The sequence below is a fragment of the Plasmodium falciparum genome, assembly GCF_000002765.6.
Source record: "Plasmodium falciparum 3D7 genome assembly, chromosome: 7".
NCBI classification, from domain to species: Eukaryota; Apicomplexa; class Aconoidasida; order Haemosporida; family Plasmodiidae; genus Plasmodium; species Plasmodium falciparum.
In genome coordinates this window covers 1,127,501-1,140,000 of record NC_004328.3, presented here as the reverse complement: position 1 = coordinate 1,140,000, position 12,500 = coordinate 1,127,501, and the positions used below count along the sequence as shown (strand labels likewise).

Below are 12,500 nucleotides of genomic sequence, written 5' to 3'. Positions count from 1 at the left end.
TTTAGAGAGTATCACTTTATATCTTTAACAATATATATATGTATAAAATATATTTTTTTGCATTCATATATATTTAGAAAAAAAAAATAAAATAATATAATAATTAATTTATAAACACATATTTCCTTATTTATCTTTTTAAATAGGTATATTTTATTCCCTTAATAAATAATTATTGTTTTCTCTTATAATTATATTATTCGTAAATATAGTAGGATGCGAATAACATAAATTTACCATTTATTATATGTTTATATATAATACGATGTAGTTAATCTTATAACTACATTTATTTTTTTATAGACTTGTCATTTTGAAATATTATTTTTACAAAAAGACTTCTTTAAAAATATATATTTTTTAAAACATATAATTATTAGTAATAACTTAAAACTTCCTTTTTTTTTTTTCCTATTTAAGAGTTAAATTTTACAAATTATAATATGGAAAGGGATACACATAAATAAACATATATATATATATATATATATATATATATTTAATATATATATTATATAATAAATGTATGATGTATATTTATACGTATAGTTCCTTTTTATTTTATTAAGAATTGATAAAAGAAAAAAAAAAAAAAAAGATATATTACCATATTACTTTTCTTTTAAAGTAATAATATAATACACAATTGTAATATTGTGCAATATGAATACTCAACAACAAAAATAAAAGGAAATATTACATATATATATATATATATATATATATAATAGATAAATTATTTTATGAATTTCCTTTATATATCCATGTCTGGTATAATTTTTCTTTTTATTATTCAAAAAATTCAAGACCTTATATGTGTAAATATATCTAATTTACCTTATGTCCATTTTTTTCATCCTTTTTTTTTTTATTTTTTAGGATAAATATTATACATATAGAATATTTTTTTTTTTTTTTTTTTTTTATTTATAATAAATGTTTATTAACATTGTACTTATAATATGTCACAAACAAACTTAATAAATTTTTAATACATACAATAAAATATGATGAAAAATATATTTTATATTTATCATTAAAAAGTTATAAATATATATCTACATATATAAATACATATATATATATATATATACATGTACTATTATATACATGTACTATTTTGTACTCTGACCTCATGAGCATATAATGATATATAAATATACGTACACTCTTATAACTTTTAATTTTTTTATTCTTGTTGTAAAAATATAGTTATATAATGTTGATATGATATTATGTAAATAAAAAAAAAAAAAAAAAAAAGCAATAAATAAAAAAAAAAAAATATATATATATATACATACAAATATATAATACATATATTTATATAAAATATATAAATTTTTTTTTTTTTTTTTTTTACTGCTTTTGTAATATATGAATTCTTTTTATTATGTAATCAGTTATATGACATAATTTTTTTTTCTTTTGACCTCACATAATTATTTGATTATATATATATATATATATATATATATATATATATTATATATAATTAATAATTATTAAATAAAATAAAAAAAAAAAAAAAAAAAAAAAAAACAGTAAGAATATTTATAATAGTAGTGTGTATTTTATATTAAAATAAGAATATAAAAACAAATGTATATTATATCTTTTCTTTTTTTTTTTCATTTTTTTCTTTTTTATTTATTTTTCATTCCTTAAAATATTCAATAACAGTAACATTGAATGTACTTAATTTTAAGAAAATGTCGTCTTGCTCAATTTACTTCAAAAAAAAAAAATAATATTATATATATATATATATCATGACATATTAATATATATAATATATATATATATATATAAATGTATATATATACAAAATATATAATACATATATATATATATTATAATATATTATTATATATATTTATATGTACATAAATACATTTATAATCTTAAATTAAAAAAGGAATGAAATACAAATAAATATACACGTAATATATTATAATTAATACATAATATTATTATTTATATATTTTTTTTATTTAACGTTTATTTTTATTTTTATTTTTTTTACTTTATCATTTTATTTTTTTTATAAATTAAAAAATATATATTTAATATATTTATACATATAAACGTACATACATATATAATATTATATAAATAAATAAATATATATATAATATATAATATATAATATATATATTATATATATTATATAATAATATATTTCTTTGAGTTTAAAATATAAGAATATAACTTTTAAAATAAAAAGTAAGATAAAATAATATAATATAAAAAAATATATATATATATATATAACTTATTTTTATACACAATTATTATATATATATATTTAATAATAATAATAATTTATGGTTTATATATTATTATTTCATATATTATTATATTATTATAATTATTATTATTTTATTTATTTATTTTTACTAATTATGCCTTTTCCTATAGGCTTCAATTGCTATTATATATATATATATATATATATATATATATGTATGTATGTATATTTTTTTTTTTTTTTTTTTTTTTTATTATTATAAATAATTGTGTCATAAGAATAAAGAGCTTACTATTTGACTATCATATGACACGTTTTTATAATAATACAATAAAGATATATATATAAACATATATATATAAACATATATATATAAACATTTATATATAAACATATATATATACATACATATATATATATATATATATATATATATATATAAGTCATTGGAAAGAAATATATATAAAGATATTTGTATTTTTCTCTTATTTTTTATAATAGAATATGATAACTTTATATATAACCTTTTAAAACACCGATTTGTTAAGAATATATGGAATATATAATATAAAAAATATATGAATTGTATAAGAAAAAAAAAAAAAAAAAAGAAAATACACAGAAGCATATATATATATATATATATATAAATATTTATATATTTATTTATTTATATATATTTTTTTTTATTTATTTATTTATTTTTTTATTTATTTGGTGTATCCATTTTTCTTATAGTATAAATCCTATTCATGTTATAATCATTTATTTCATTATTCATTAATTTAATTTTTTATTTGTGTACATATGAATACTCATTTATTATATAAATATTAAAAATATATACATATATATATATATATATATATATGTGCGTGTGTATGTACGAATTAAATAAATTTATTATATGTAAAAATAATCATATAGAAAATGTTTTTGGAATGATTACTTAACCTCCCTTCCCAAATAGATATTTATAAGAATAAAATAAATACATATATGTTTATATATATATATATATATATATATATTTATTTATATATATATATAATATCTTCATTTTCCTGCCTTCCATTTTTGCATATCATCACATTAGAAGTTTGATTTATATTTGTATTATTACTAAAAAAATAAAGAAAAAAAAATAAAGAAAAAAAAAAAAAAAAAAAAAAATGTTTAATAATAATGAAGAAGAAGAAGACAATTATAGAAGACGTAGGGGAAGCGTAAATTCATCAGACAGTGATTTAGAAAACGGTACGAACGAAGGTATGAATAATTTTAATAATTATAGTAATTTTAATCGGTATCATGAACAGAACATAAATTCATGTGAAATCGATGAGATTTGTGTTGATGATAGTAATGATGATAGTAGTAGTAAATATAATGATAGAGACAATATAGATAATAACTTTGAGATTAATACAAATATAGATTTTGATGGTATGTATAATTATAAGAATTTAAGACCAGTAAATGAAAATGAAATAGAATTAGTTGTTGATAATTTCTTTGAAAAAATAAGAAATAATGAAGAAGTATATTCTGAATGGAAAATATGTCCAAATTTTATATTTAGAATATTATTTATAGCTAAATCAAGAGCTAATAATTTTATATATCCAGTTGCTTCTTCTTTTATAGAAACGATTCCAAAAGATGATTGGGTTAGTGATTGGGGTTTTAGTAATGTTCAATATTATATTATATTAATAAATATTGCTGATTATAGGAAATCATATTATAAAATTGATCATTTTAATTTTAATCATTTAAATACTGATAGAGGATGGCATAATTTTGTTCCTTTCGAAAAATTAAGAGAACCAGGTTTTATAAGTGAAAATGGAGAAATCATTTTAAGAGCTGGTGTTTTTCCATTTGGTTCAGAATCTTATAAAAATAGTAGAGATATTAATTATGATAGTAAAATGAGAACAGGTTTTGTTGGATTAAAGAATCATGGAGCTACATGTTATATGAATGCTTTACTTCAACTTTTATATCATATCAATATTTTTAGGAAAGCTGTATGTATGATGATATTTAATATAGAAAATATTATAGGGAAAAAAACTTTAAAATTTTTCAAGAATAAATTTCATAAGAAAAAAAGAAAATATAAAAAGAAGCACCACAGGTTTAGCAAACATATTTTACCTTTAAATAATAACCCGCATTATCATCATGACAACAATTATGATAATAATAATAATAATAATAATATTAGTAATAATAATAATAATATTAGTAATATATTATTTCAAAATGTCAGAGGATATGAGAGTGACAATTGTATGGGATTAGAAAATAATCAAGATGCACAATATTTAAAAAAAGAAACAAAAAAACAAAATGTTGAAATGAATGATCAAATGGATGAACAAAAAGAAGATGATAATATCCATATATCAAATAAAACATCTAATAAACTAAATCCTGTTTCTTATAATACAAGAGAAAAAATAAAAAATATTAAATCTGATTATGATGTAGCTATTCATAATAATAATAATACAAATAAATATTCTTCTAAAGATATATTATTATCACCTTCTTCAATACCTATATATTCAAATCATGATAACATTGTTGAGGAAAAACAAAAAGAGGGATCTCTCATATTACCTAATGGCTCATGTCATAAATTAAATAATGTGGCAATAAAGGATATACCCTATGAAGGCACATCAAATGAAAAGAATACAACCAACAATAATAATAATTATAATAATAATAATAATAATAGAAATAATAATAGAAGTAATAATAGAAGTAATAATAGAAATAATAATAGAAATAATAATAGAAGTAATAACAGAAATAATAACAGAAATAATAATAGAAATAATAATAGTAGTAAGAGTCCCTTATTATTAAGGGATGAATCTTTTTCAAAGGAACAAAATAATACTACAAATAGTTTAATAGACAGCGATACTAATAACAACGAAAAAAATAACAAATATAATCACAAATATAATAATAATAATAATAATAATATGTGTGATAATAATAATTATCAGTATGAAATAAAAAATTATAAGAAACATACATATTCAAATGTTTCCTCATCAGATCCATCTATCGAAAATACAAGAATTAATGATAAGGGAAATGATAATGCCAATTTCACTTGTCATACCAATAATTCAAATACTAACGAAGTATCCAAACATGGGAAAAAAAGCAAAAAGAAAAGTCTACATGATGCTAAAAAGAATTTAAAAAAAAAAAAGAAAATTATTAAATATGCAAATAATGAAAGAAAATATGAAAATAATGCAGAAAATATTGAAAATTTTGAAAGTGCAGATAATGCAGAGAGTATGGAAAATGGGATATCGCAAGTATCCTCTTCTGACAACTTTTCTAATATATCCAACATTTCTCGAAAAAAAAAAAAAAAATATTCATCTAATAGTAAATCAAATCTCTTAATAAATAATAAAAAAATGAAGAATCATGCTTCATTAAGTGCATCTAAAATTAATAACCATGATGGTGAATATGATATGACAAGTGGACATCCTATTGGGAATATGAACAATACTGAAAATATTAACAATATTGATAGTATGAATAGCATTAATAAAATTTATGAGTTACACAGTGATGAGCAACTCATGAAAGATAATCGTGATGTTGATGGGGATGATTATGGTGATGGTCACACTAATAATCACGTTAATATTCATGATGAAGAAAATTATTATGACACAAATATAAACAACAGATACAATTTTAATTACTCAGACAGTGACTTATCCGTCATATCAATTACCTCTTCAGGTTCGTCAGCTTATGTGTCGTGCTCATCTTCTTCATCATCTTATTATTATAAAAAGAAAAAATCGAATAAACATGGCAAATCAAAAGAAGTAGATTATAAAAATATTCTCCTAGAAGAAGAGAATGAGAAGAAAAATATTCTTCCAACGTCTTTAGCGTTACAAAATTTATTTTATAAATTACATACGGTAAATGAAGCTGTTTCTTGTAAAGAATTGATACGATCATTTGGCTGGGATGCGAGTGATGTATTTACTCAACAAGATACACACGAGTTATTAAAATTATTGTTAGATAAGGTTGAAGAACAGATGAAAGGTACGGTAGTTGAAGGTTCAGTAAAAAAGATGTTTGAAGGTGAAGTGGAAACATATATTGAATGTTTAGATATAGATTATAAAAGTATAAGAAAAGAAACATATGAAGATATCCAATTAGATGTTCAAGGATGTAATAATATATACGAATCATTAGATAAAGCTATTGAAGCTGAAATTTTAGAAGGAGATAATATTTATGAAACGGATGGTTATGGTAAACAGAAAGCTAAAAAAGGAATGCGATTCTTAAGCTTTCCTAATATATGTATATTTTTATTAAAACGATTTACATTTGATTTACAAAGAATGGAAACAGTAAAATTAAATAATCGTTTCGAATTTTATAAAGAATTAGATTTATCAAAATACTGTAATAAAAGTGGAAGTCAATATGTACTACAAGCAGTTTCGGTTCATCAAGGAAACATGAACAGTGGTCATTATTATTCATTTAGTTATAAGCATAATGAAAATTTCTGGCTAAAATGTGATGATGATAAAATTTTTAGAGTCAGTGAATATTCTGTTATTAATGATAATTTTGGTGGCTATGATTTAAATTTAGATAACGATTTATACGATTTCGATATATCGGATAAAATAAAACAAAGGCTAAAAAATTATAGTGCATATATGTTAGTATATGTTAAAAAGTCCTTAATACCAAAACTAATTAAAGAATGTGATCCAGCTGTTGTAAATCCTCAAGTTGTTAAAAGATGTAGACTAGAAGAAATCATTAATAAAAAAAGATATAAACTTAAAGATGAAATTCTTGAATATGTTAAAATAAGAGTTTTTGATAAATATTCCTATGTTCATAAATCTTTTCACGACCTTCCACCATATGGTATCCCATCATTATTCAATATCAAATTTGATCGTAGTAAAACGGTCATTGAAGCATTTTATAAAATATTAAAAATTATTAAGAGGATATATGCTAGGAAGAGCGATAAACACAAAGCTAGGATGTTAAAAAGAATTAATAAAAATAATATTCATAAGTCTATAACCAATGTGAAAGTAGCACACGATGACGATGTTAAGAAAAATGAACCAACACATGATAAAATAAAAACATGTGAAAAGGATATATCTAATGATGCTTCAAATAAAAAATCTCCCACCAATAATAATAAAAATAATACTAGTAGTAGTATTAGTATTAGTAGTAACAAAATGGATACAATGAGAAATACGCGCCATAGTTGTTATGATATAAATTCACATGAGAAGAAAGAAGAATCAGAAGAGAATGAAGAAAATGCAGATAATAATAAAGATGAAAGAATTATATCCAATGTTGGGGAAAAGAAAAATCGAAATATTAATTATAATAATAATAATAATAATAATAATAATAATAATATGAATGTTGACAAAATACATGATCGTTATAAAGAAACATATTCTAAACATATGAAAGAAAAAAGTAAAGATGAAAAAGATATATATAATAATGTTCTAATAAAAAATGAAAGTAATCATGATAATAAAGAAATAATAAATTGTAATAATCATAGTAACATAATAGATAACGAAAGTAATCATAGTGATTATTATGATAGTGAATATTATGATAGTGATACGTCATCTATTAGTTTCTCATCCTCATATACTTCATCGGGTGATTCTTCATCTTCTATATCATCTGTACCTTCATGTTGTACTGTAAAATCATTAGATAAATATATAAAACATATAACAAAAAACAAATTGACAAATATTAAAGCCGAACCACATGTGATAAATGATAATACATCACCAACTAATAATGTCCAACCCACAAATAACAATACATTGTATTCATATGTGTCATGTTCATCAAATTCTGACGGTGATTCCTCTTCATCATCCTATGATCATTTAAAAAAAAAGAAATGTTTCTATGTTTTGTTATCATCGAATGATATACATCGTTATTATCCTTTAGATATGAAAATGCATAGTAATATATATTTATATGATTTGTTTAAAAAGACAAATAAAGAATCGAATGATTTATTTCCTACAATAGATGTATTGTATTTGCCTTATAATAAAAGGACGATGATATCATCAAAAAATTATAACAACATTGATAATAATAATGATAATATTAATAATAAAGATAATATTAATGATAATATTAATAATAATAATAATAATAATAATAATAATATCAATAATAATAATAATAATAATAATAATAATTATAGAACCAAAACCGCGCTTTTTATATTCAAATATTTTGATATTTATGCAGAAGAGAAAATCAATGATTCATCTCTCATATGCTTAGACTTTATACATTGCGATATACATCTAAAACCTAAACAATTAGAACTCAGATTAATTCAGAAGATTTTAAAAGCTATGGAAAAAGGATATATCACTAAATATAATTATGATTTATTAAAAAATTATATTAATAATGAATATTTTTATTCAGATGATCCCTTAAATTTTAAGATATTTGTAGAATATAAAAATAAATGTAATTTAATCAAAAATAAAAAAATTATAGCACATAATAAAATATCACCTGGTGATATTTTGATTTTTAATTTCTTAAGTAATATGAATTTAGAAAAAAAAAAAAATTTTATGCAAAGATTAGGTATGAGAAAAGAAGATTTATATATAGAAGATGAAAATTATCCATCATATAATATAGATGCTAATTCTAATACTTTATCTAAGGTTCTTTATAAAAAATTCAAACTCATACAAAAAATATATAATTCTTGTTATATAATTAATAATAAAAATGGTATATATTACAAAATATTATTCGATACAGATAAAAATGATAATAACAAAAAAAACATCCATAGTAATAAATATATTATTTCTAGTAATAATGACAACAATGTTTACACAACAAATATGGATAAGGAAAAAAATATAAATACGCATCATATAAAAAATGAAAACGATACACAAACTAAAAATTTATATAATCAAAAAAATAAAACGAACCACAACGAATTATTAAATGATAACTATTTTGAACGTTTTAATGATAATCACAAGCAGGAAGAAAAGAATAAAACTAATATGTATTTAAATCAAAATGCATGTACATCTAAAAATGAAAAAGATGTGTATATTTATAATGATGATCAAGATTATACAAGAGATGCCAACTATTTTAATTTTATACCTTCATGTGAAAGGGTTGCTAAAATGAATTCAGGGAAAAATCAAAATAGAAACATTATTAATACGTATGATAAAGGTGATAGGCATAATAAAAATGAAATACATGATCAAAATGATGTATATGATAATAAAAAAAATGAAGATTCAGATAGTGTTATACTTTGTAATGAAGACGAAAATATATCATCTTCAGTATCATATAAACTACATGACAGATATATCATGGACAAAAGTAATAATAATAATAATAATAAAAATAAAAATAATATATATCAACATAATGATATACCAAGTAACATGAATTTTAATATATTTAATATAAATAAAGATAATTTATGTTATGAAGAAGTTATGAAATTATATCAGTATTTAAAAAATTACGGTTCACAATTAGAAAGAAATAATATTACATTTACATATACCTTATTAAATGAAAACATGTTACAAGAAATAAAGGAAAGTTCTTTTTATAATCAAAAAAAAAAAGAACAAATTTTAAAAAAAAATAAAAATATCCAGATATTAAATGATGAAGGAATAAATATATGTAGAGACTATCAATATCCTTTTTATAGTCCTCCCACATCTGATGTATGTACCGACGAAGATAATAACAATAATAACAATAATAACAATAATAACAACAATAATAATGACAATACTTGTAGTAGTAGTTGTAGTAATGTACACTTTAGAAGAAAACAGAAAAGAAAGAAACAAACAAATCTTGACAACCCAAACGAAATTTATAATAATAAAGATAATAAACAAATAAATCAACATAGAAATCAAAAGGATATTATAAAAACTCAGAATTGTATTTCTCCATATAATAATAATTATTACATTAAAGAAAATGATAATAATAATAATAATAATAATGATAATTTACGAATTAGTCAAGGTAGTAAGAAAAAAATTGTAGATATAAAAAAAGTTAGTAGTATCAATAATATATCCACATCTAATAATTTAAATTCATCAAATGAACATAATATATATAATGAAATTATGGTGAAATGTGATTCTGATATATCCATGTGTTCATCTGCCAACTCTTGTTTGACTTATACATCAGAAAGTACAGATTTCTATTTATATCCAGCAGAGGAACTTGTGGAATTTGAGTACGCACAAGAAATATTTGATCATAAAAAGAAAAAAATCAAAAAGAAAAAATTAAAGAAGACGAAGAAAAAAAAAAAAAATCAAAATATAAAAAATCAAGAATCATCTATACTATCCAATTCAAATGATGAACAAGATGATGATAAGAAATTGAGACATTCAAAAATTTTAAGTGTACATAAAAATAGTATGACAAATCTTGACGATGATAAAAGAAATGGAAACAATAATGATGAACTCATAAATGATTTATTCGATGCGGAAAAAGAAAAATATATATCCAAGGATGCCACATCAAATAGTTTTAATAAAAATAAAGAAAGAGATAATAATGTACGTAGATTATCAAATGTTCATGTTGAAAATATGGGAGATACATATGATATAACAAAGGGAGATTTAAAAAAAAGAACACGTGATATAGAGAAAGGTATGGGTACTAATGTAAATAATAATGTAAATAACAATGTAAATAACAATGTAAATAACAATGTAAATAACAATGTGGATAATATGTCTTCTATATATGAAGAAAACACTACAAAGGCACAAATATTGATAAAAGATGAATTTTTATATACGAACAAAAATATGACGGACAGTAAGGAAGTTCCTAAATCGCAAATAATTAATGAGAATAATATGAATAATACTGTGTTTTCTAAAGAGGGTTTATTAAATAATGAATTGTGTAAAAGGTCTTTATATGTGGAAGGTATCAATGAAAAGGATAAAAAGAATGATAATAATAACAGTAACAATGTTGTTAATGATAAGATGGAGGAACAAGGAACTACCCAACTAAAGGATAATAATATTAATGGTGGTGATGATGATGATGATGATAATGATAATGATAATGATGATAATGATGATAATGATGCTAATAATAATGATAATAATAATGATGATGGTATAAAAAGAACAAATTCTCGAAGTCATAGAATTATAAAAAAATGTGGAGGGGTTCCACACAAAGAAGAACCGATTTTGCCATTTTATGTCATCTGTGACTATGTAGATTTTATTGAGCGTAAATATTATGTTAATAAAATACGGTTTAAATTATATGATCCAATTTATCAATTAGGAAAATATAAAAATTGTGCAGGAATATTATTAAAAAAGAATATAAAGAAGAATTTTCCTAATTATATTGATTCTCACTTTTTATTTTTAAAAAGAGAATTATTAAAAATTGATTTAGATATAGATATAAGATGTCCAACAAAACAAATATTAAAACATGTATGTTATAAATTAAATATAGATCCTACTCATATATTAATATATTCATTTCCCCCTTTAACAAGTCCTGTTAATTATTCTTCATATAATATAGATTCTTTTACATATAAAACAGATCATACAGATTATTCTAATTATCAAAAACATAATAATGTGGTACAATATGGACAAGCACCATTTGATGCTTTATTAAAACAACATTCTATGTTACTAGAACATCATCCAATGACAGAAAATAAAACCTTCTGTTTGTCTATTTTACCATTTCATTATAAATATACATCCAGATTATATCCTATAGAAAGACCTAAATATTTTTATTATGTTATACATTTATTCAATGCACATGTACAATCAGTGGCTGCTTTCACTGGACATATTAAAATTAAAAAAGAAATAAATGATGATATGAAAACACATGAAAAATTGTATGAACAAAATGAACAAGATTTAAATAGCGATTATTCATCATCACTTTCTGAAAATTCTAGTAGTACAATTGTCAATAATGAATATATTACAGATAATTATACTACTGTACAAGACTTAATTGATAAAATCAAATTAGAAATAAACCCATACCTAAAAAAAAGAGGTATAGATATAAAACA

At 20.3% G+C, this 12,500-nt stretch overlaps 1 protein-coding gene across 1 annotated transcript in view; it reads left to right on the top strand.

Moving 5' to 3' along the window:
- Positions 1–3,423: 3,423 nt before the first annotated feature.
- The window catches only part of PF3D7_0726500 (ubiquitin carboxyl-terminal hydrolase, putative), a gene marked incomplete at both ends in the record, with an annotated part of 10,022 nt that continues 945 nt past the window's right edge, over positions 3,424–12,500 (top strand). The window contains one exon of the mRNA XM_001349127.1: positions 3,424–12,500. This exon is cut by the window's right edge and continues 181 nt beyond it. Coding sequence (XP_001349163.1) covers positions 3,424–12,500 — 9,077 coding nt within the window.